This window comes from Camelus ferus, chromosome X (genome assembly GCF_009834535.1).
Source record: "Camelus ferus isolate YT-003-E chromosome X, BCGSAC_Cfer_1.0, whole genome shotgun sequence".
NCBI lineage: Eukaryota > Metazoa > Chordata > Mammalia > Artiodactyla > Camelidae > Camelus > Camelus ferus.
The window spans coordinates 12,388,024-12,414,963 of record NC_045732.1 but is presented as its reverse complement, the minus strand read 5'-3'; the positions used below and the strand labels follow the sequence as shown (position 1 = coordinate 12,414,963).

The following is a 26,940-nucleotide window of genomic DNA, read 5'->3' as shown; positions in this document are numbered from 1 at the left end:
CAGGCAAGAGTAGTCGCAGCGGGCTGCCAGGGATGGGACGTCAACAGTTTTGAAAGCTCGGGCTGTTCATCAGAGGCTCTGTCAGAACTTGACAGGTAAACAAGGGTGTCTACCGTTCACCGCAGGAACGGGGCGGATTCACGCCAGGACACTAAATGCTGGTGTTTGTTTTGAAACTCACTAGGGTCAGACGTCAAGTCGGGAGCTAGAACCACACCCATTGCAAGTGATTTTCTAAACATTGTAAATGACAAAAGTCATGTCACCCAATGTAGATTTTTTTTTAAACTGAATGAAAAATTACAGGAAAATACATGGGACTTGGAGAGTACATTCTGACCCTGAGAGGTTTTGCTCGTTAACTGGAAATTTTATTGGTAAATTAGTGAATTATGATGAAATGTATGGACTTACTCTGTCTTGGGTTCTTTTTTTTTTTTTTATTGAAGTATAGTCAGTTTACAATGTGTCACCTTCTGGTGTAGAGCGTAAGGTTTTAGTCATACATGAAGATACATATATCCCTTTCCACATTCTTCTTCATTGTAAGTTACTACAAGATACTGAATATAGTTCCCTTTGCTGTACAGTAGGATTTATATATGTATTTTACATATAGTAGTCTGTATCTGCGATCTCTAACTTCCAGTTTACCCCCTCCCACCCACTGCCTGGTAACCATAAGCTTGCTTCCTATGACCGTCACTCTGGTTCTGTTTTGTAAATATGTTCATTTGTCTCTTTTTTAGATTCCACATATAAGTGATGTCATATAGTATTTTTCTTCCTCTGACTTACTTCACTTAGAAGGATGATCTCCAGGTCCATCCATGTTGCTCCAAATGGCATTACTTCATTCTTTTTCATGGCTGAGTAGTATTCCATTGTATAAATATACCACAGCTTCTTTATCCAGTCATCTGTTGATGGACACTTAGGTTGCTTCCATGGCTTGACTGTTGTGAATAGTGCTACTGTGAACATTGTCTCAGGTTCTTTTAGGTAATGAAGTCATTGCAGGTGAAAAGAGGACGTGGTGATCTTTACATTCACAGGTGTTAGGGGAAGGGGGGCACACATGCATTTTTTACCTGAGCCCAACCAAATTCAAGGTGTTCATTCACTTGTGGATGGTCCCTAAGGTAATACTAGGTCTTGGTCATCTCACTCAAACCATGCACTTCAGCCAAAGCCAAGTATTACTTGTTTTGCTTCCCTCCACCCAAGTTTAGGAATTACACATGAGAAGGATTAAACTAGACTGAAGGGAAGTGTGATGAGGGCTCGCGATACCAGACGTGAGGTGCCACCAGCTCCCCAGGCACGAATCCCAGACTCGGGGACTGTGACGAGGACCATGAGTCAACCAAGTCCAAGTGAGTGTTTGACGGACAACATGATGAGTGTCTCTTATTCACCCCCGTCGGTGCTGAGGGGCCCACGGAGTCCACACGGGAGAGACAGCAGTAATAAAGCCCCCGCCCCAGATGGAGCCGTGTGGGGAGGGGAAGCAGGTACCGGGGTATCCTGCCGGCTGCTGGGGGGGCAGCGGTCCCGGAGGGCACAGTATAAACACCCACACGGGGGTCTCACCAAGGGACGGAGCGTCATCCCAAGGAGGCACCCTGGCCCTGCTCCATCCGTCACGTCTGGGCCGTCTTAACCCCCAGTGTCACCGAGTAGGACCTTCTGGGGCCTTCCCGGGACAGACTCCCGCCCATATCCTCCACCTGCTCTTGTTTGTAGAAAGACTTTACCCTCCTGGGCCGCGCCCCACCCCCAAGTCCCAGAAAGCACATTTAGTCAGAGAAGTGAGAAAATGTAGAATCAAAGGAAAAGAGTCAAGCAAGACAAAGCCATCACGGTTTAGCCACCAAAGTTGAGAAGCTTGAGTTCCCCCTCAACGGCTGTACATCATATTCTGAGCCACGTCTCTGCGCTGTTTTGCAGACACTGAAACCCCCACCAGGGAGAAGAAGTTAACTGCAAGCTGACCATCAGCATGGAGGCCCCAGATCATTGGAACCCAAAAGTTGATGGCGTTGACTCCCAATGACCTCACCACCCACCAATCAGAAGACTGTCCACGAGCTGATCACGCATTTCATCGCGCCCTCCCTCACCCTGTCTTTAAAACCCTTTCCCTGAAAGCCACTGGGGAGTTGCGGTCTTTTAACCACTAGCTGCCCTGGACTCCTTGCTTGGCGCCTGCTGTAAATGCTGCTCTTTCCTTCACCACAAGCTGGGGTCAGGAGATTGGCTTCACTGCACACGGGCGACGGGACCCAAGTTTGGTTTGGTGAAAACAGAGTCAGAGGCTGCCCAGTTCAGAACGTCTAAAAGCCACGTGGGCACCGGACGAAGAGTGGTCTGAATGATGCATAATGGGAGACATGGAAATCGGCACTGGCGTCTTTCCGCCGTGACTCTGCAAGTCGTCTAGGAGTTAGGGGCTGAGTCGTGAAGTATCTTTGATGAAGCATCTTTGTTACACTGGGGACAAGCTCCATCTGTGCATTTTCCCACAACCAAGGAGAAGAAAGATGTTGTGCACGGTAAGACTTCTGCGAAGTTCCAAGCTGAAGCGGGCATGACGAGGTTAAGGATCTGGATGAGTGAATGTGGACTGGTGGCAGGTGGGGGACACATGCCCAGCTCCCTGGGCAAGTCAGCTTGATGGGAAGGGTCACCATGATTTGGTGGATGGTCAGTAGCGTCACCTCCCCCTGCAGAGGGCAGAGCGTGGACTGGGAGATGCAGGAAGAGGTCCATAGGGCCCTCCCCGATTCAAAAGGCTTCATTAAAACATCCAGAAACACAACCTCTACTCCGTGGAGAAGTGCTGCTTGAGTGGCATCAAAGGACGTTACCATGAGGGGCAGACCTCATGGATTATCCAGAGAACATGTTAGTCGTTACCTTTCATGGGATGACTGCAGTCACGTCCCAAAACAAAGCCATCAGTGAGGAGATGGGTGGACTGGAAACGTGGCCAGTGGACATGGAAAAAGTTTCTCTCGCTGCCACTTCCCACGGGGAGGTGGGGAGAGGCGTCTGGCAGGAGGGACTTGCTTATGCGAGTTGTTAGCATCCAGATGTGGACAGCATCAGATGCAAAGCATAAAAATAAAAGAGAAAAAGCCACCATTCTGCCCTGAATTCCTCTGCAACCTTCCAAGGGTTCCCTCCTGAAGAGAAGAAAGAGAAATTTGACTTTTCTCTGCCTTACATTTCCTTTGAGGAAGTGTTGTGTCTCTGTGCCCAGATGCAAAGGTGTGTCTGGAATGCAACTGATTTCATGCAGAAAGGGCTTTTAAAATGAGTATTTTATACCGTGCAAATTCCAGCTGTCAGAAGGACCAAGAGATGGGGTCACAAGTGTAGTTCTAATATAAGAAAGTTAAGACGGGGCAGAGAAGTTTCTTTATGTTGTCCTGAAAAACTGCATTTTAATCCACGCACAGCATATCTTGCTACCGAGGTGATAGGAATCACCACTCTGATAAACATCCCTTGCAAAAGCGAGGCTGAAAAGTGTCCAAGGTGATATTAGATAAAATTTCTTACCAGCCACCTCCTTATCAAGGGACAAAGGTGTCAATGAAAGGAAGACGAACATGAATTCATTCATTTCCTGTGGTATCAGAGGAAAAAGAAGAGACTTTTCTCTGGTTAAGTAAACATTGCCAAGGTTCAGCTAAGGAGAGAGGACTCAAAAATTAAGGAAAATATCATATCCAAGGTCAAACAGACAGCTCAAATTAGTGTCTCCCAATATCCCTTGTGACAATTATCTTAAATTAAATATGATACCTTCAGAGGGCACAGTGAAGACACAGAATTAATTGGTGTCTCCTGGGTCCCAGAGGAAAAAGCATATTGTAGAGGACAGACACAAATCAGAGAGTCAGTACCAGCAGCTGGCTGGGCATCCCTAGGGGGAATCCATTAGTGTCTCTGGACATTAATGTCCAAAACTCTGTGATTTTATGTGATAGTAACTACAGCGGACAAGAAAGCAGTAATCATCACCACTGACTTCACCACCACTATTCTTACTCACCATCACTATCACCATGTCATCATCACCACCATCTCCATCAGCATCAGCATCACAAACACCACCATCACTACCATGGTCATCAGCAACACCGCCATCTACATCACCCATATCAGCACCATCATCATCACCACCACCACCATCACCACCATCTACATCACCTACATCAGCACCATCACCATCACCACCGTCTACATCACCTATATCAGAACCATCACCATCACCATCACTACCATCACCACCACCTACATCACCTACATCAGCACCATCACCATCACCATCACTACCATCATCACCACCTACATCAGCAACAAGGTCATCCCTATCATACCATCACCACCATCATTACCATTATCACCACCATCACCTTCATCACTGCCATCGTCATCGCCAACCTCATCACCAACACAGCTGTCATTCATCGAGACCCCACAAAGTACAAGATGTTGTCCCACACTGTATTCCTCCAGCCAGCATTTTTTATGTGCCAGGGACCAGGTGGAGGGCTAGGGAAACTGCTGACATGGGTAAACAAACCACACTACAGTACAAGAGGTGGGTGAGGCAGAAGACTACGGTAAGGAAGGAAGGCGTGGAGGCACTTGACTTCAGGGCAGCTCCCTTAGGGTCTGCAGTGGATGCTGAGCAGTCTAGGGTGAGTAGGATTTGGACAGCCAGGAAGAAGAGAGACCACATGGACAAGTCTAGAGCAAGTGGGAAGACGCATGGATGGTACTGCACCCTAAGGGTTAAAGCGGGTGAGGCAAGAGTGCGGGCATTCTAGAAAGGGGAGGCCAGCCAGGAGGATGGGTTATGGACCAGGTAACAAACAGGCAGAGGAGTGGCAGCAATGCAGAAAAAGCAGTGAGCGTTTCAGAGAGACGTTTAGGAGGCAGACGCACAGTGCCCAGTTACTGATGAGAGACAGAAAGGGAAAAGATAAGGTGCCAAACCCACCAGGGAAACCTCAGGGTCTAGCCTACTGCTGGGAGGTGGTGGCACCACTGACCAAACCAGGGAGGAGGAAGATGCCACGTCCAGCCCTGGATGTGCTGGGCAGGCAGAGGGGTCGAGCTCGCAGGAGTCTGGGGGAAAACTCTGTTATCAGCGAGAACCAGCATACAGTCATGGATGCACTGTCCACTGTGTCGGGTGAGGTGTTATGATACACTGAGGGTGACAGCATGGAAGGGGACAGTATAGAAAGTGGAAACTACACGGGAGAGAACCAAACGATGCCGCATCCTGGGAGGTGATGACAGTGAGCCTTATAAGACAGCTGCTTAAAGACATGGCTTTTCAGTGTTTGTCATTATTTTGCTAACTCTGATACGTGCACTGTTACTTGACGAATGTGCCCTGCCAGCTACAATATAAATTCCACACGAGGAAGAACCAAACGTATCCAACTATCTTAAGAGAATTATTTGCCAAGTGCCTGCTCCCAGTGACAACGATGCTTTAAGGTGTGGCAGTGTGCCCAGGAACCAGCCAAATGGTTGTGGGGCTGGTTGCTAGCTCCTGCTGCTGCTGCTTTCAAAGATTAATGGTTTAAGAATGTAGCATTTGAGAGTCTGCGACTTGTAAATGTTAACTACTATGTGTAAAAATAGATTAAAAAAAAATTTCTTCTGTTTGTGCAGGGAACTCTATTCAATGTCTTGTAATAACCTTAATGAAAAACAATATAAAACAAATATGTGTATGCATATATATACATTATATATATGTGCATGACTGGGACCCTGTGCTGTACATCAGAAATTGACACATTGTAGCTGACTGTATTTGAATTAGAAAAAAAGAATGTAGCATGTGATAAAGAAGAAAAAGTAGCAAAAAGAAAAATAAAAACTGAAGAAGTCTCTCATCTTTGCTAAAACTGGGCATTCCTGAACATTTGAGCTACACCTGGGTAATAAAAGGCCCTCCCACAGTCCTTTCCTCGTGACCACAGCAGACATCACTAATCAATCACGATCATTCTCATCTCAGGGTGCCGGGCAGCCAGAACCAATCAACCAGCCTCAGGAGTGGAAACTCACTTGTTTACCCATTCAATTCATGTTTTCCAGTGTAGACAGAGCACGTACCACCTTCCAGCTGCTGCTACAAAATTAATTTCTTTTGAGGCATATTTATGAATGGATATTAAATGAAGCTGGATGCTTTATGGTTATCTTCTAAGAGAAATACACTTTTTTCTCCTCTGCAGGTGAGGATATAACTGAGTCAGGGGGTGTCTTTTTCACCCTGGAAGCTTATTTAATAGCTGGTTCAGGTAGATGTTGTGTATCCAGGTTGGTCTATAACTCTGCTTTGGAAACTGCCCATTTGGGGAGAAAAGTATCTTTAAGGCATAACGTAAACTTGGTGGCCCTGGTCACTTGGAATGGTATAGATTGAGGGCTGCCAAACACTTTGCAGAGAGCCAGGGAGAAAATATTTTCAGCTTTGTGGATCACATACTCTCTTGTCAACTTCGGTCAAACACAGCCACAGACAGGAAGGGAAAGGGTGGGCATGACTATGTTTCAGTAAAACTTTATTCGCAAAAACAAGCAGAGGGCCAGATTTAGCTCAGGGTCTGTAGTCTGCAGACCCTTGGTCGAGACCCTCCTTGGAGGTGTAGAGAGAGAACCTGGGAATTCCATGACAAGCAGCAGCCTTCTGGTGGCGATCTGTGACTTTTGCTTATTTCAATCTGTGGCTGATCTGTGTGTGATCTCCAATTCCATTTGCATCACGTTGGGAAAATTTAATGTTGGAGAACGTGGAACCCTTTTGTAATGGGTCATCAAAGAGATTCGCCCAGAGTCAAGAATAAATTCCTTTTTGCTCAAATGTAAATCATATTTTTATTGGGTGATATTTCCTTTCTACATTCCAAGGCATATCGTTTGCTTTTTCTGACAGATGAAACATGAATGACTTGTTTGATGGGAGATTATTCTTTCATTTTGTTTTAAAAGGAAACTAGTATCGATTTGTGTGTGTGTGTGTGCGTGTGTGTGTGTGTGTGTAAGAGTGTGTGTGTGTGTGTGCGTGTGTGTGTATGTGTGTGTATGTGCGTGTGTGTGTGTGTAAGAGTGTGTGTGTGTGTAAGAGTGTGTGTGTGTGTATGTGTGTATGTGTGTATGTGTGTGTAAGAGTGTGTAAGAGTGTGTGTGTAAGTGTGTGTGTGTGTGCGTGTGTGTGTGTGTGTAAGAGTGTGTGTGTGTGTGTATGTGTGTGTGTGTGTAAGAGTGTGTGTGTGTGTCTTCTTTGCTCTTCCTACCTGGAGTTTGACTTCAGCACAATACGTCACGTTCATATATTCCTGCTACCTCATTTTCATGGGTTCCCAGTCATAATTTTGTTTTTCCCTTTCCGATGAGTACAAGGACTTAGAGCCACATACGTTCTCTTACTGTTTGGGCCGTATTCCAGAGATTTGGGACGCCTTCTGTTTCCATTTCATTGTTGATGAAATGTTTCATTTCTGGCTGTGCAACCTCTGTCTACACACTGCACAAGGGCAGCTTTTGAAAATTAATATGCGTTTGGGCATTTGGAAATTCCATTTTGAGTCAGCACAATTGGGGGGAGCGTATAGCTCAGTGGTAGAGCGTGTGCTTAACATGCATGAGGTCCTGGGCTCAATCCCCAGTCCCTCCATCAAAAATAAAACCAAAAAGTAAATAAACAAAGTATTTTTTAAAGTAATAATAATGATGATAATGATATTATTACTACAGAGATAAGTATATTATAGAGACAAGTAATATTATAGAGACAAACAGCAGGTTTGACCACTGCTGCCAGATGAGCGGATACCACATGTGACCCCTCTACCCAGCCCTGGGTACAAGGTGAGAGGGCTTTTTATGACTGTGTCCCTAAAGGAATCCTAACATAGCCTCATGTTTAACTTTACAAGCAGAGGACGCAGGAAATTAGCTCCAAACGGGAAGGGTCATTCTGCAAGGGGAGGTCGCTGGTGGCAAGTCCACCTCCAGACGACGGGAGGTCGGATCTAAGACGGCACATTTAGGAACCGCTTGCCTTCACACCACCCCCCCGAGGTTCTCTCCAGCATGGACTCGTGAAAAGGCACCACCAGTTACGTGCTCAAGACGCCAACACTCCGGGGACGAGCCCTGGCAGGTGTCTGACGGGCCAAAGCCCACGCCTGGAATGGCATTTTGGCGGAAGAGCAAGGACCGCTTAAGACAACCCCTGGGAACCCGAGGGGAGCCACCCCTGGCCAAGCCCAGGCTCATCTGCAGGCGTCGGGCTGAAGACGCATGCCAGCAGGAGGCTAGAAAAAGAACAGGGTGGAGTCAAGCACAAGCAGCCACCTGCCAGGTGCTGGAAGGTGATCTCAGGTAAGGAGGCTCGCTCAGGAACACAGAGCAAGGCGCCCGAATCCCCAGACACGGAGAGAACTCCACTCGCAGCACCACGAGGCAGGCGTTGCAACATCTGTGCCCTGGGTCCCTGGGCAGTGCCCTGCATCCCAGACAACCCTCTTCAGGCCAACACGGCTTCACCCAGTGGTCAAATCAGCACGCAGATGAATGGTCAGCGTGGAAAAAGCACTGTGTAGGACAAGGGAAAGGGGTCCACTCGTGGTCGGCTGTGACGGGTACCAGATTCCAGGCTCTCCGACCGGCACTGTGCCTTCATGCCTTTGGCGTCCTCATTCTCTGTGTCCGAGTACATCTTCAAGGGGGAAAGTGAGTAAGCATTTTGGACACAAACGTGAGGATTCTGGACGCACACAGGAATGAGAGACTTGCCACCAATAGGAGGTAAGTTGGGATATGCTGATGACATAAGAGGACGCAGCCATAAAAGTAAAGACTTCTGTTCATTAACAAGGAAGATGTCCCTAACGGACAGAACGTGGAAAAGATGCCAGGCACAAGGAAGACGTTCTTAATGGATATAGACATAATAGATGGATATATATGGAAATACATATATAATGGACATATATATAATGGATATGTATAATGAATACATATATAATGGATACATGTTAACATGTATATATATATATAATGGATACATAATGGAGATATGTAATGGATAGATATAAAGTATATATAATGGATATATCATATGGATATATATAATGAATATATGTAATGGATACATGTGTAATGAATATATATAATGGACATATATAGTAGATATGTATGGATATATACAATGGATATCTACATACTGGATTATATATACTGGGTATATATACAATGGATATGTATATAAACTGGATATACCTATATGTATATATATAATATACATAATAGATACACATGTAACGAATATATATAATGGATATATATAGCAGTTACATATGGATATATAGAATGGATATCCACATAGTGGATTATATATACTGGGTATATAAAACGAATATATATATATATACACACATACACACACATACAATGAATATGTATATACAATGGATATATATAATGGGTATATATAACGAATATACATAATGTATATATGTAACAAATATATATAATGGATATATATAGTAGTTATATATGGATATATATATAATGGATATCCACATAGTGGATTATATATACTGGGTATATATAATGAATATATATATATATGATATGTATATATAGTAGATATATATAATGAGGATATATATAATTGATACATACATATAATGGATATATATAAAGTGGGTATATATATAATAGATACATATATCTATATGGAAACATATAATGGATAAATATACAGTGAATATATGTGGATATATATAGTGCATATATATAATGAATATATATATATATAATTGGTATGTACCATGAATATACATAATGAATATATGTATATTCATACATAATGGATATATAATGAATATATATATAATGGATATATATGGATATAATGGATATATGTAGTGGATATATAAAATGGTATGTATAATGGATATATTGATATGGGCATATATAATGGATATATATAATGAATACATATATAATGGATATGTATACATAATGGATATATATAATTGATATACATATAATGGATATATATAGTGAAGATATATGTAATGGATCTATACAATGGAGATATATAACGGATACATATATAATGGCTATATGTAATGGATATGTATATGTAATGGATATATACATAATTGATACATACATATAATGGATATATGTAATAGAGATATATAATGGATATGTAAAATGGAGACTATATGTAATGGATATATACAGTATGTATACTGGATACATATATAATGGATACATAATGGACATATATAAAGGATACTATATATAATGGATATATATATAATGGGTATATATCATGAATATATATAATGGATATATAAGGACTTAATGGCTATATATAGTGTGTGTATATATATATAATGGATATATCGATATGGGTATATATAATGGATATATACAATGGAGATACATAATGGATACTTATATGTAACGGATGTACACCGTGGATATGTATCATTATATATAGATATATATAATGCACACATACATATAATGGGTATATACATAATAGAACATTTAGTGGATATATACAATAATGGATGTACATGTAATAGGCATACATAATGGATATATATGTATAATGGATACAGAGACACATCCTGGGGGACAGCTGGGGTGTTGCTTCCTCATGAGGGTCATGTTCTGGATTTGAAGAATGCAGACCCTTCCTGCCCATGGGCTGAGGGAACCCAAGACACCCCCTTCCAGTTCTCAGGCCACACTCAGGTACTTGGGGCATGTACGGGTCCCTCTGCTGAGTTCCCACTGCTACACCGATGCCACAGAGGAATGGTGACCACAGCCCCCTGGTTTCCCACCCTCATTCTGTCCCATCAGCAGAGGCGTGCAAAGGCACCTCTCTCCCACACCCCTGCAGACAGAGGTGTGTGTACCCATCTCACTGGGGACAGGACACTCTACAATGCACAAGTCCGTGTCCCTGAAAGACCCCGGGGCCATTGACACCCACCCTTCTCCCGTCCGTCAAGAGGCTTGAGCTGTTTTTTCTGTTTTCCCGCCCACCCGTCTTCTTTCTGTTTCCCTGCCTTTCTCTCCACCTTGCCCCATCTGCAAGGGTCTCTCTATATCTGGGCTTATTCCTGGACTCTGACTTCAGATTTAACTTCTCCATGTATCAACTGCATGACAGCGAGGTTCTTCCCGAAACGTTCCGTGCTCCGGTTTCCTCGCTGGTAAAACGGGAAGCGTGGTAATACCTCCTTCCTAGGACAGGACCACTTTAATCGCTACAGGCAGAGTTTAAAGCCCTGCCCGCTACGTGACCAGTCTCCGACACGATGCACGTATTGATTCTAATGACCGTAATTCCTAACAAAGAGTGGTCTGGTTGTCTCTTTTGCTGAAGCTCTTTAACTTCAGCAGCTTATTAAAGGCAGACTACACATTCTGGTTTGCCACAGACAATTCTCATTTATCCTTTTTGTGGGGGAGGGGCCCTGATGATCCTTCTCAGATTCCAAAGTGCCCAGATACAGAGCTGAAGGAGAAACTGGCAAGTGGGTGGTGGGTTGAGGACTCAAAGGTCAAGAGTTTTTCATGGGGGGGCAGAAAAGTAACAGAAGTAACATTTCCAGAATAATTTTTAGAGACAGTAACATAAGGAGGTTCCCTAATGACTGAGTTTAAAAGCAAAGAGCATCCTGAGATGTTTTTAAAGGAAGACATCGAAACGAATGTCCTCTGTGATGACCACCCCACAAAGGAAAGAGGAGAAACTCAGGAACAGAAAGCCAGATGGTGCAACAGCAAGTGAAAAATATTGCACACTGCATAAATTATTGGTGAAGCATTACTACACATAAAATACGCAAACAACAAAAACTTACTGCATCAACAGGTGACTGGATAAAGAAGATGTGGTATATTTATACAATGGAATACTACTCAGCCATGAAAAGGAATAAAGTAATGCCATTTGCAACAACATGGATGGACCCGGAGATCATCACACTAAGTGAAGTAAGCCAGAAAGAGAAAGACAAATACCGTATATCACTTATATGTGGAATCTAAAAAAAAAAAAAAAAAAAAAAGGCAAATTAACTTATTTACAAAACAGAAACAGTCTCACAGACATAGGGAACAAAGTAACAAACTTATGGTTACCAGGGGACAGAGTGGGTGGGAAGGGATAAAGTGGGAATTCAAAATTTGCACCTCTTGGGGAGGGATGGAAATGTTCGCTATCTTGATTGTGGTGGTTTCATGGGTGTTTACGTCTATCAAAACTCATCCAATTGTACGTCTGAAATATGTGTAGTTTACTGTACAGGAACTCTACCATAATCAAGGTGTTTTTCTAAAAAAAAAAAAAAAAAGAAAAAAAACAAGAACCTACTGTATAGCACAGGGAACTATATTCATTTTCTTGGAATAACATATAATGAAAAAGAATCTGACCAAGTATGTATTTATACATGTATGTATATGTATAACTGAATCACTTTGCTGAAACTAATGTAAATCAACTACACATCAATAAAAAAAATTTTTTTTAAATAAAAAGTTTCATCTGTAGAGCACAGGAAACTGTTCAGTATCTTGTAATAACCTTTAATGAAAAGAATATGAAAAAGAAAAAAATGTTTTTAACTAAAACAATTAAGAAAAAAATAAAAATATACTATTGGTGAAGGAAATAGAATTGTGTACACAGGATGAGAATGAAAATTCTTCCCTGTGGGATTTTTTTTTTTCCTTTAATCTTACAAGTATTTGCAGAGGGCAGACAATCTCGCGGTCTCATGGAACTCACCTTGCTGGCACTTGGAGAGGTTAAGATTAATCATTGCCCGAGCCTGAGCCACAAGGCGCCCTTCATGGGGAGAACACAGTAAGACCAGTGGTGGCAGATTTAATGTTCGGAAGGGGCTGTGCTGCAACTTCTATGCCTTTGGAAAAGACATGATGACCTTCTAAACCTTCTAACTGCCCCCAGGAAACTGTCTGGCCGCTTGTCTGATCTGTCTAGCCGGGCATGCCGGCTAACTGGTGAACTCGGGACACTAAATGAAAGATGAAAGGAAGAGACTCATGGACACAGAAACAAACTTATGGTCACCAAGGGGACGGCGGGGGAAGGGATACACTAGGAGTTTGGGATGTGCAGATACACATACTGTATATAAAATAGATAAACAACAGGTCCTACTGCACACCACAGGGAACTACAATTTCTTATAATAACCTATAATGGAAAAGAACCTAAAAAGAAAAAAATATGTCTTTCTATGTCTAATTGAATCTCTTGGCTGTACACCTGAAATGAACATTGTAAGTCAACTACACTTTAATTTAAATTTTTTTTTCTAAAGGTGAAAGGGAGACATTCTACAAAACACCTGCCCAGTGCTCTGTAAAACTCTCAAGGTCATCAAAACACAAGAAGAGTCTGAGAAATGAGGACAGCCCAGAGGTGTCTAAAGGGAGGAGGCCACTAAGTATGGATGTAGCATCCTGGATGGGGTCCTAGAGGACAGACGGGAACAGAAGAGAGACATCAGGTGAAAATGAAGGAACTAAAAATGTAAGGTCTTAGGGATAAGAGATTCATCAAATTCTGTCACTGTGACATATGGACTTCAGTAAGATAATAACAACAGAGGAAACTGGGTGCAGGGTACGTGGGAACCCTCTGCCGCCTTCACAACTCTTCTGTAACCTGGAACTGCTCTAAAATTAAACGCCTGTTTGTTTGTTTTCAAAAATGACATTAAATCATTCACTGTCACCTCACACCTGTCAGAACAGCCATCATCAAAAAGACCACCAATAACAGATGTTGGCAGCAAAGATGTAGAGAAGAGGGAAGCCTTGAACACTGTTGATGGGAATGTAAATTGGTGCAACCACTGTGGAGAACAGTATGGAGGTTCCTCAAAATGGGTACCTAAAAAGAGATCTACCATACGACCCAGCAATCCCAGTCCTGGGCATGTATCTGGAGGGAACCTTAACTCAAAAAGACACATGCACCCCCTGTTGACATTAGCACTATTTACAAGAGCCAATATATGGAAACAACCTAAGTGTCCATCGACAGAGGACTGGATAAAGAAGATGTGGTGTATTTATACAATGGAATACTACTCGGCCATAAAAAAAGAACAGAATTTTGCCTTTTGCAATAACACAGATTTGGAGGGCATTATACTAAGTGAAATAAGCCAGACAGAGAAAGACAAATACTGTATGTTATCACTTCAATGTGGAAACTAAAAAATACAACAAACTAGTGAAATGTAACAAACCAGAAGCAGACTCACAGACACAGAGAACAAGCTAGTGGTGACCAGTGGGGAGAGGGGGTTACGTAGAGGTGGGGGGAAAGGGTTACAATGGGACTATATGAAGTCATTTGTCTGAAACATCTGAAAATTGTAAAAGCATGATAGGATTTAAAGAATCTTTCATTCAATTAAAAAAATATATGGATCACAAAAATGACCAAAAATTAGAACTTAAAGAAAATTTGAGAAAGGAAAAAAAAAAAAGAATCCACAATCATCACTCAATGCCGAGTAGCTCTGCAGCCCACCCCACCCCCTCATCTGTGCACTGCGTCCTGTTTATTTCGTTCCTGGTGGAAAGCCTTATGTTCTCCACTTTCTGGAGCTTTCTGCCTTTGAAATCAGTCACCTGAGATGGTGTTTTGGTGGGGCTGGAAGGGCCCCAGTTGAGCAATTGGAATGGAACGTTTGGGACTGTGGGCGCATTCAGGGTGACACAGGTCATTAGCCAACCTCGGGGTTTCCCAGGGAAGACTACCTTATCATCATGCACCCGGGCTACCAAAACTTTTACTGCTCGAGTCATTACATGGCGAAGAAAGCTCTCTTACTTGCAGGAAATTGTCTTCATAATTAACCACCCCTGGCCCTGCAAAACCAAACCACAAAACACTAATAAAAACTGCACCGCCACAAAAACCAAACAGCAAAATGGCCTCACAACGCTCCAATGAACCCACGTGGAATAGGTGACAACTTAAATTCCTCTTGTAAGGACTGCAGGGAGGGGAATGCTGCTTTGCAGATTTCAGCAGTGATTCACACAAGATAGGGCGAGATGCCCTCACCCCAAGTCCCGAGTGTGATCTGACTGCAAATGCAGTGTCTGTCCTCTTTCTAGTAAGAAGGAGACAGGGCTCCCTTGCTCTGTGTTCCACAGTTTTCTCCATCAAGTGTATCTTCAAGACCAATTTTACATCTTTTCTATTCAGCCATCCTGCCGGCAGGAGCTTACTCAATCCTTATGTTTTAAAATTTATTTTTATTGAAGTAGAGTTGATTTACAATGTTATGCTAGTTTCAGGTGTATAGCATAGTGACTGAGTCATACACATATTTTTTTCAGATTGTTTTCCATTATAGGTTATTACAAGATATTGATTATCGTTTCCAGTAGGACCTTGTTGTTTACCTATTTTATATATAATCATGTGTATCTGTTAATCCCAACCTCTTTTAATTTATCCCTCCATCCCCATCCCCTTCCCCTTTGGTAACTGTAAATTTGTTTCCTATGTGAATCTGTTTTGTAAATAAGTTCATTTGTATCATATTTTAGATTCCACATAGAAGTGATATCATATGGTATTTGTCTTTCTATCTGACTTACTTCACTTAGTAGGATCATCTCTAGGTCCATCCATGCTGCTGCAAATGGAATTACTTCATTCTTTTTTACGGCTGTGTAGTATTCCATTGTATAAATATACTACATCTTCTTTATCCAGTCATCTGCAGATGGACTTTAGGCTGCTTCCATGTTTGGCTATTGTAAATAGTGCTGCTGTGAAGAGTGGGGTGCAGGTGTCTTTTCGAATTGTGTTCTTGACAATACTCTGCTTGTGTTATTAGCATGTCTGCTTATTTCCTCAAAACAAAGTAAAACAGAGAATCAGGGAGGGGCCAGAAGGATTAGGTAGGGCTCCCCTGGCCTCATACCAATGGGAAACTGCATGGACAAGGCCCTCAACAGGCTGAAGCAGCTTTGGGCTGGGGGGCAGAGAACCAACTCTGCAGAGTGTGGGACGTCCACTCTGGAAAGCACCCCGATCTGTCTAGACAGGGTCCGGCGAGTTTGTAGGGAGACCTGCGAAGAGAAGCGCAAGACCTGACCAACAGCCACCGAGCGACAGGGAGGTGTGGTTCCCACCAGCCATGCCCACGGGAGGTAGGTCCCGGCACTGAGAATGACGGCCCACCACCACCACCACCACCACCAGGACTGGCGGGACCACACTCTGGGGACTCGAGCCTGGATGCAAATTCAGCAAGGTTGAGGTTGAGGACCACTGCCAAACCACCTCCATCTGGCCAGGTCTCAGCACCTCCCACCCGTCTCGTCGTGACCACCCCCCCCCAGCCATGGACCTCCCCCTGGGGTCTCCATGGACAGCTTCTGATATTAAACAAATACAGCATTGCTTTCATGTTTGGTTCAATGCACAAAGAACTAGTTTAAAAGGATGCTCGTGCGTGCGCGCATGTGTGTGTGTATGTGTGTGTGTGTCTGCAGAATCAAGGGCTCACCTTCTCATTGGACCTGCCCCCCCACCCCTCGCGGGAGTGACCACATTCATCATGCTGGTGCAGACCTGCTCCCCTCCCTGCTCAGACCCTCCCTACAGTCATTCTGGACACGGCATCCACCGTCCGCAGGTTCCCCATCTCAGCTGCAGACATTGGGGCTCACCCGGCTCCTGTCCAGACACCTCCCTGGCCCCACGTCCACCTCCAGGCCAGGTGACGCCTGAGCCCCACTGACCACCATCCGCTCCCTTGCGAGAGCCCCGCTCTAAGAAGCAGAAGGACCAAAACAAGGCCGGCCGCCCCGCCGGGGACGCACAGCCCCACCACCGACTCAGAGAGGGTCCGCCCTTCTCTGAACTCAGATGCCCGGGGCTGCCCGGACAAAGCAGCTCAGTTCATGCATTTACTTCGTGTCTCGTGATAGAGAACTGGGAGCAGACGGAGCAGTGGGGGGGGGGGGGTCACCAGCTCTGATGTGCGGGACGTGCCTGCTCTCCGAAGGGACACTGCCGTCCTGGGTGATCAGAGGCCATCGCCTGGCCCTCTCCAGCGCAGGGTTGCTGCCAAAGCTTTCCCCCTTTCATCCATATAGGTTAGGCTGAACACACCCTCTTGGCTCCAGTGGCCAAGCTAGTGACGGGCATCTCTTCTATTGAACATTAAGGCATCAGGCGTGGGCTCGGACAGCACCCAAGAGCACTGGAATCGGGAGAGATGCCACGGACATGTGGGCAAGCCCCGGGCTGAACAGGCAGACAGAGCCCTCAGGGACGCACGACGGAGCAGCACTGAACCTGTCGGACCCAGCACCGCTCTGTTTGGTGTATCGTCCCATCGAGAACCCACAAGAACTGGAAGCACCTGCCGGCAGGTGCATCGACGGTGCCCGAGGGAAGGTGGGCCTCCGAGGACCCGGGAGACGGAAAAGAAAGGCAAACGGGTCCCTGTTTCACAAGGAATGCCTTCCCCAGGAGAAGCCCCCACCGCAGCATGGTTGCTGCCATTTCCCACTCTCTGAGGAGGACCAGAAACCCCCCTCCCCAAAAGAAAAGCACATTAAAGCAGAGACATCTCTGCGCACAGCCGCGCCCGCCGCCCAGCCCCGGCTCCCACGTCGGGTCGCAGCCCCGCCGTGAACACGGCTCAGCCCCGGTGGAACAGCTATCTGTCTACCAAGTGGTCACGTACCTTTGTCATTCAGGGTTTCTTCTTTTATCTTCCTCACGACTTCCAGGGCTTTGGCATCATTATTTCCCACTACGAGGAAAAGAAAAGGCATTTTTCAGAGGAAGGAAACGACCCCTCATGAAACAATGTTTTCTTGAGGTGCCAAGTACCTCCTTGCGGGCTGGCGGTGGATGTGACCCTCAGCGCCTGGGGTGGGCTCAGTGTTTCCACTGAAGACCCATTTCCATATGCCTGAACGGGCCACAAGGACGCGTTGCTCTGACATTTCATTTTTTAACGATTCCAGGCACACATGTTGGCACCATGACCACGGAGACACCCAGAAGAGCCTGAGCATAAAAATGTCGGCAGAAATGTCAGCCTAGACACAGAACTCCCTAAGCAACACGTTTTGTTGTGTTTTTTGTTTTGTTTTTGGTTTTTAACGGAAGTATAATCACTGAAAGTGTGCCGATTTCTGGTGCACAGCACAAGGTTTCAGTCACACAAGTACATACATATATTCATTTTCAGATTCTTTTCCATTACAGATGACAAGAAGATATCGAACACAGTTCCTTGTGCTCTACAGTATAAACTTGACATCTATCTATTTTATATATAGTAGTTAGCATCTGCAAATCTCGAACTCCCAGTTTACCTCCCACCCACCTCCTTTCCCCTTTGGTAACAATCAGTTTGTTTTCTATGCCTGTGAGTCTGTTTCTGTTTTGCAAATAAGTTCATTTGTGTCATTTTTCAGATTCCACACGTAAGTGATCTCATATGGTATTTTTCTTTCTCTTTCTGGCTAAGCAAATTTTTAATACCTTTTTAAAATTTTTGTTTTGAGCATGGAGTATTTAGATTTATTTATTTTTAATGGAGGGACTGGGGATTGAACCCGGGACCTCGTGCATGCTAAGCACGTGCTGTACCATTGAGCTGCACCCTCCCCAACCTTCTTTTTTTCTAACACAAAATCTTCAACTTTTTTTTCTTATTTTTAATGCTGTGGGGGGGGGGTGGTAATTAGGTTTATTTCTTTACTTGTTTGTATTTTATTTTACTTTTTTAACAGAGGTACTGGGGATTTGAACCCAGAACCTCATGCACACTAAGCACACGCTCTACCACTGAGCTCTACCTTCCTCCCCCGGAACTTCCGAAGCAACTTTTGGTCCCACTGTGATCCTGGGCGACTCAAGCTATAAAAACCATCTCGGGACATTTCTACCATCAGCTCAAGAACCCCGTAAAAATCGGCAGGTGCGATTCCAGGAACGTTCGTTTTGAAGGATGGCCATGGGTGTCTTGTGTAAGAGGAGGGCGCTATGGTTAAAAAAGACAAGGGCATTGGGGGGCAGTAAAGTTAATGAGGTTTCTTTCATGGCTGAGCAGGTGGCAATGAGGGTACAGTGTGAAGAATGGGGGTGTTGCGTTTCCAAACGTCCCTGAGCAGACGGCCCTCGGTTTCAGGTGCGCCCAGTGGGGCTGGTGTGCCCGGCGGGGCTGTGTGCCCAGCAGGGCTGGTGTGCCCGGCGGGGAAAAGCTCAGTAGACCATTTCCCGGGCACCAGCTTTGTGAAGAGCTCGGCCTGGGGCAGCGTATCGGCCCCTCTGCAGGGTGAGCCAAGCCTGAAACTCCCTGAGGGGTGAGTGGTGGGAGAGCTTGGACAGAGGGCGATTGGAGCTGGCAGCTGGAGAACACAGGCGTGCGTGTGAAGTCTGGGGGCCCCACACCCCCCGAGAACCAACAGGCGGAAGGAAGATACCGGCTGAGCGGCCTGGGAGGGGCCCGTCCGGCCCACCTCGCCCTCCCCGCGGCGTCCAGCCCCGCTGCTGGTGAGATGGAAGTTCTCTTGGGTCAGACCGTCTTAAGGTCTCCAGGAAAATACACCGCCAAGCGCAGCTTTCCAGGGGCATTTCTGTTTACAGACACTCTGCTTCCTCTGCACACGCTAACGAGGGTCTTCCCTGCCGTTTCACTCTGTATTACAGACGCCGTGTCACTGACAACTGCCCCAGAGAAATCTATACCATGGCCCTTTCCAAAACCAAAAAAAAAGAGAAGTGTTTACAGCCAAGAGTTGCAAATAAACACATAAGAGAGGAGCAGGGGTGAACCCAGTGAAATCGGAAATGCCTTCAGCTCCATCTGGACACAGAATCGTGGCCAAGGACATCTTCCCGATGGAACCAAAAGGAACACATAGGCTGTCGCTGCCTGGGAGGGGTTCAAAGTCACAGGCATCAAGACAACGGTCCTGCAAAAGCAATTCGCACCTCCGGCTCCCTGCAGGGAATTAACGTGATGCGGTTGCTAGGTTTTGGCTTGCAGAGTCTTCCGGCACTGGTGAGGGGTGGGGGCGGGAAGGCGTGCCTTCCATCTCTAAATATTCTAGGTGGTAAAGACCCCCCCCCAAAAAAAAATCAAGGGTAAGCTGGGGCCACGGACACGTCTGAGCTAGTTTTTGAAATCTCTGTGATTTTTAAACATTCAGTTGCCATCTGCCACCGGGCTGCCCTCCAGTACTAAACTGTCTTGGCATCAAGGGCTGGGAGGGCAGGAACTCAGAGGAAGTAACAGAGAAGCCCCAACTCCCCGAAAAAGATATGAGAGGCCAGAGAAAGCTGGCGGGGGTGGGAGGGGTGGAACTGAGTGGCAAACTGGCCACGGTGCACGGTGCCCCTGGACGGGCAGGACACCCTGAGAACTCAAGCAGGCAGGGCTGGCACTGTGTGGGAGCGATGGTCGGGCACTTTGCGGAAGGGATGAAGGTCATCTTCAGCGGATGCCTCCTCTGAGCTGGGTCTGGAACGCTTGGCCATGTACAGTGGCTTAGGATCCATCTCCACTCACGGAGTAATGACTGCTCAGGAGGTCACACTCCGCCAGATAGGAGGGGGCGCAGACATGGCAGGGTGACAACTCATACGTGCCACGTGTCCCACCGACAGGCCACCCAACTCTCAGGGGAACCGTGTCACTTGGGAAGGACAACCTCTCATCTCCAGAACCCCTCCCTGAGGATGGCACCCTGCCCATGAGATTTTAAACATCCGCAGAAAGCCACAGAACTCGGACTTGTTTTAAAAAAAAAAGGAAAAAAGATGCTAAATTAAAAAATAATAAAATAAAATGTCTAATATTCCAAAAAAAAATACAATAAAATAGATAAGTGACAAGTTCATACTGTAGAGCACAGGGAACTATATCCAATATCTTGTAGTAACTTATGGTGAAAAAGAACATGAAAACGCACACAGGTATGTTTCTGTATGACTGCAATATTGTGCTGTACACCAGAAACTGACACACTGAAAACTGGCTAGACTTCAATAAAATTATATTTAAAAAAAAAAAAGATTAAAAAAAAAAAAAAAGATTTTGAACCCAAACCAGAGTCAGCAGACTACAGACCTAGGGCCCCATCTGGCCGGTCGCTTGATGTAAAAAGAAAAAAACTTTTGTTGGAAGATGGTCCACCAACCCCGTTCCTTTTTAAAGAGCACTGGCCGTGGCTGCTTTTCTGCTTGTAAGGGCAGAGCTGATCATGGTGACAGACCTCTGACGGAATTTACCACTTAGCCCACACCGGAAAAAGTCTGGTCTAAAATCTCAGATGACCCTTCGTGAAGAATTACGAAGAAGAGCGAAGGGTGGAGCTCAGTGGCAGAGCGCGTGCTTAGCATGCATGGGGTCCTGGGCTCAATCCCTGGTGCCTTCTCTAAAAATTAGTTAATAATTACCACCTCCCCCCCCCAAAAAAAAGAATTATGAAGAAAGAAGGACTGTCCATCAAAAGAAACGGTAAGAACTAAGATGCTGTGAATTGACGGGACACTGAATAACCAACGAATTCGTGGCCATTCTATTATGTTTGACTTGGACCCAGAGAATCCTTTCAAACCCTTAGCAAGTAACTGATTATTCTGTAAATACTCATCGCTTCGGGATTGAGGAAATGTGAACCTGGCTATACCCATCTCTTATTCTGTATTTAAGATAAAAGGGCATTGTGTGCAATGATAACATTTCATGACGTGACCTTATATCAACCCATCATGGAAGAGAGAAAAATTGTCCCACTGAGGATATAGTCAATTATTCCCTCAAAGACTCAGGGAGGAGATGAGAGTGCCCATGTGACTGGACTGATGGGACGGTCAACGCTGTGCCCCACAGTGGAGGGTGGAACAGAGGCATCGGAAGCTCAGTGGGAAAGAAGGCACAGGCAGGTGAGAGGTGTCGCTGACTCTTGGCTTAACTCAACAAAGGAAGGATCCCGCTTGGGTGGGTACTGTTCCTGATGGTCAAGAAGATCACCTAAATGAGGTGAGGACAGTCAGGGCTCCAGTCCTTGAATGCATGGGTGCCACACACTTAGTCACGTATGTTCACTGCATGTGTGTGCAGTACACACTCTTCACCCAACCACACCTCCTGGTGACTTTCCCAACTAGACCTCCTCATGACCTTTCCAACTAGACCTCCTCTTAAACAACCACCCTAAGGCAAAAATCACAGAAATGGGACTTTTTTTTCTTTGTATTCCAACATTGCCCAGTTTCATGAAGAATTAAGAAGCTGACGATGACAGCCCTGGAGGAGTCATGGGGACAGACTAACCAGCTCCCCGTCTTTGTTCAGACGGGACGGTCCCTCTGGGTCCAGCTCCACCAGCGTCTTTCCACCACTAGCCCAGATCCAGTTGGTCATCAGAGGGGACCTAGGACTTCCCATTCAAGAGGTGACCTGACTTTGACCAAGTCACCCAAACACCGGCAGAAACCCAAGACAACACTGGCAGAATCCAAGCTTGTCACGTCTCTAATGATACCACAGAGGCTGACTCACCACGGGAAGTCAAAGTCAGGGGGTTGGGATCCATCACCATCTCACGTTCTCCCAGCAAACTCTTGGGTTCTGTTCTGACCCTCTGCTCCCACACCCTAACTCCTGGCTGTTCTCAGGCCCCAGAGCAACGTAAACAGATTGCACAGTTGATCAGACGCTCCAGAAATACACCCTCAGATGCACCCCTGTCTCCCACAAGACCTCCTAATCTGCAATCAACCCACTGTCACCTAAGGGGACTTACGGACACTCATAAAGTTGGTCGTTCCAGGTTCAAAAGCTTTTAACATGTCTGCATCTATTCAGAGAAAGGGACTCAGACACATTCCTGAAGGAAAGAACCCTTCACTCTTAGATTCCAGCCACCAAGATAGTAAGAAAGACGACCTCTGTCATTTAAGCTCCCAGGTTTGTCATGCAATTTGGTATGGCAGCTCTAGCAAAGGAATTCACATTTATTGTTGTTTTATGATGACTATTTAAGCAGAGTTTCCACTCAGGTCCAAAAAAAGGGTTGTCTCCATTCCCTGTTTCTTTGGTTTCTGAGTCTAAGCCTTAACGTCTCCCGCATCCGACGGTTAGATCGGTAAGGACCTCAATGCTTACAGACACAAATGAGCAAACAGTAGTGTATGTCCCACGCGCTCTAAAGCACAAAGACCCGTCGTAGAGGGCAATCACCTATGATGACGTGCATGCCGAGCTTGGCCAGACACTTGGCGGTCGCGAAGCCGATGCCGTCCGTCCCGCCGGTCACGACAGCAACACGCTCGGGTTGTGCGGGGAAGACTGCGGGGAGAAGGAAAGAAGAAACCAGAGTAAGGCTGAGAAGCAGAGCGCACGTGGGCAGGAATGAAGCCACAAGGGAGGGCGTGACGCCCACGGGAGCTGTGGCTCGGTGTCTGTGGCTTCGCTCCTCTCGGATTCCTGCGGGCTCCCGGTGCGGGAATGTAAGACGGTGGGTTTGCCCTGAGTAACCACAGCCCGGTCAGGACACCTGATGGACAGTTGCTCAACCCCCGCGGACAACCCCCTTCCCCCAAGAATGCTTCCCAGCACCGCGCGCATCCCAGAGAGCACGTCCTTGGCGGGGAGTCCCAGTGACGCCTTTGGGCTCCCCGCAAAGTTCCCAGGCACCCAGCCTGGATTCTCCTCCAGGGATTCCAGCTGCATTTGGGGTTAGTTCCTGGGAAGATGGGCAGGATTCATAAAAATGCTAGTCTCGTAGGCTCTGGAGGTGTGCAGATAGTCGTCCCAGCACGGCGCTGCAGGAAGGACCGTACGGAGGGTCCAAGGCCACCTTCCCTGTGCAGACGGGACGTCTGAGGACCCCGGGTCTGAGACACGACGGGGGCGTGGGTCTCCCAACGGGGCGACTGGCGGCTTCCCCACATCTTGTCACCTTGGCATCCATCTGTCCCCTCACCCCCCAAACATGCAGGGGAACAGGTTCTGAGGGCGTCCTGAGCGAGGGCAGTGCCGACTGTATACCCTGAGCTGGGATCCTGGGCTGCAGGGACGTCTTACAGCTCTGAGGGCGACCACCTCGGAAACTGTCTCAGGAGTCCCGACCCCCTGTCTCACAGCCAGCTTAGACAGGCACCGAGAGTTAAGACGAAAGGGACTAGAACAGACGTTCCCCAGGCTTCTCGATTTATGGCACACAGACTGCCCAGATGTGTTTTCACACCTCGGCTAAGGACAAACAAACCAAATTTAAATATATGCATATAATATTTGCTTATATAAATGTAACTGAAACATATGTTTATACTTAAATACTTATACACATTAACTTTTTTGTTATATAAAAATTATATATTTTAAATGTTAAATATTTTACATTTATTTTAGGATATTAAAATAAATTTAACATATAAATACATTTAACATAAATTAAGTAGGTTAGATAAGAGTAAATAGGATATGTAATTTAATAAGATACAGTACAAAAATAAATTTTTATTCTAACACAAATATTCACAAATATAAATATTTACAAACATTTAAATTTTATAATTACGTTTATACATTGTATGAATACATATAACATTCATAAATATTTATATTTATTTTAGGTTTATTGTATTTATATGAAATTTTTATGTATTATATTAATATTTGTAACATTTTAAAGCTTATTTATTTTAGATGTGCAATATTCATACCCATTAAGTACTTTATACTTTTATTTATGCAAAAGTTAATTTATAAATTTAAAATGTTAAATATTTTGCTAATTCATATCAGTGTATTAAAATATATTTAGTATATAAATACATTTAACATATAAAATAAGTAAATAAGATAATAGCAAACAGGATGTATTATTTAATAAAATACAGTATAAAAATAAATACTTTCAACAAAAATATTGATAAATATATGTATCTATATTAAAATTTTACATTTATAATATCTACATACAATGTACATATTTATAACATATTTACTTTATCTCTAATATTTATATTATTTATATTTGTTTATATATCATGTGAATATTTGTAAGTATATTCAGTTTATACGTCTATATATAATATTTTATATTTATTTTATGTAAAAATTATACTCGTATTTTAAAGATTAACTATTTTATATATTTGATTTACATATAAACAATGTATTTAATATGCAAAGTGTATTTAATATATAAGATGAGTACATAGATAACAAACAGGATGTTATTTAGTAAGGCGGATAATACAAAAATAAAACTCTATTTTAACAGAAATATAAAAAATATGCTTATGTGAAACTGAAACATTAAATATAGAATATGTGTAAGTAAACGCTAGAGGCAAAAATTCAAAACTTGCTACCAGAGATAAAGAATTCTTTCAAAGGCTCGTTAGCATACTCAACGCAATTAAGGCCAAAACCAGTCAACATGACTGTAGCTCGACAGAAATTATTCAATCTAAACCACAAAAGGAACATTTTTCAGGTGGGGGTGGGGAGAGCTCAATGGTACAGCACAACCCTAGCGTGCACAAGGTCCTGGGTTCAAGCCCCAATACCTCTGTTCAAATAAACATATAAAAACCTAATTACTTCCCTCCACCCCCAATAAAAATACAAAAGAACAATTTTTTAAAAAAGGGAAAGAAGACACAGTGTTTCCGAGCACTGGACACCGTCGAATGTGGACCCCACGCTCCTGGACCCCCAGAAGGAGGCGGCGGCTGTTGAGTTATACGACGGGGCGGCTGGAAATCCTCCAGCAGGAGACAGTGCCCGAGGATTGCGGGCTCGATCTCAGTTCCCTTTTCTGTGGCTTTGTGTGTTTTCTGGCGATGCACAGAAATCACTTCCCTCACGAGTCACCGCTCTCTGGGGGAGCCAAGCTGTCCAGACATCCTGGGACCCCCTACACACACACCCTACTGCATGTGAGTCGGCCACAACGTCCAGCAGCCCCAACGGGGCGTGAACACGTCTGTAGCTTTTACAAGGTGACCGTGTGTGGTGTTTAATGTCACATGGACATTTCCCACCTCAAAGAACCGACCACAGGATGACCGAATAATGTTGTAAACTGGTTCACGGGTCCGTGGGATGTCACAAAATGAGCTGGGAGCCGGGATATGCGTGGGTTTCTCGCCTTCCCATGTACATGGGAGGTTTCAAGGCTGTGGACAAGAGGCCCTTGTGTCTCCAACACAAGGTCCCCAGGAGCTGCCTTTCTGCAGGTACTATTGGAAAAGAAGCCTTCACCCGCACAAAAAGATGCTCAAAATCGGTCATCAGTAGGGAAATGCAAACCAAAACCTAGTTGTGCCCCCCACAAAAAATAAAAATAAATACATTTTAAAAGAAAAAAAAAAGAAATCTCAAGTGAAGAGATCCAGATTTTCGTGGGCACCTGCAATGTCCCCAAACCTGTCTATTGCTAAGGAGAGTCTGCGGGAAATTGAGCGAAGGTATTCATAACGGCTCCCACGTGAGCAAGGTCTACAGTCCCTTCTCCGGGGCGGACGGCACTCAGAGAACCCCGAATCGGGCATAGGGCATTGGCCAGAAAAAGCAAGAGACGGCCAGGAGAGAGGCTGCCCCTTCCAGCCCCCCGAGGACGGTGTTTGCACCTCCACCACCTGCATCCTGCCACGTCACACCCACACAAAAGGTTCAACCGCCCATGGAGGCCACACCCCCAGGGAGGGGATGAGAAGGAGCACCTGGGGATGGTGAGCGGAGGGACGGTAGGGAGAAAGGCACTGGACTTGAGGTCAAGGAACCCATCCCTCCAAGATGTGCT

The 26,940-nt window shown here is 45.0% G+C and overlaps 1 protein-coding gene across 2 annotated transcripts in view; it reads right to left on the bottom strand.

The window, feature by feature from the left end:
• DHRSX (dehydrogenase/reductase X-linked) overlaps positions 1 to 26,940 on the bottom strand; it is a 133,924-nt gene that overhangs the window by 86,893 nt on the left and 20,091 nt on the right. For both annotated transcript variants that reach the window (XM_032474455.1, XM_032474454.1), the window contains exons 2-3: positions 23,364 to 23,471; positions 17,844 to 17,912 (exon numbers count right to left, since the gene is read on the bottom strand). In XM_032474455.1, the coding sequence (XP_032330346.1) occupies positions 17,844 to 17,912; positions 23,364 to 23,471 (177 nt within the window). The remainder of the gene's footprint in view (positions 1 to 17,843; positions 17,913 to 23,363; positions 23,472 to 26,940) is intronic.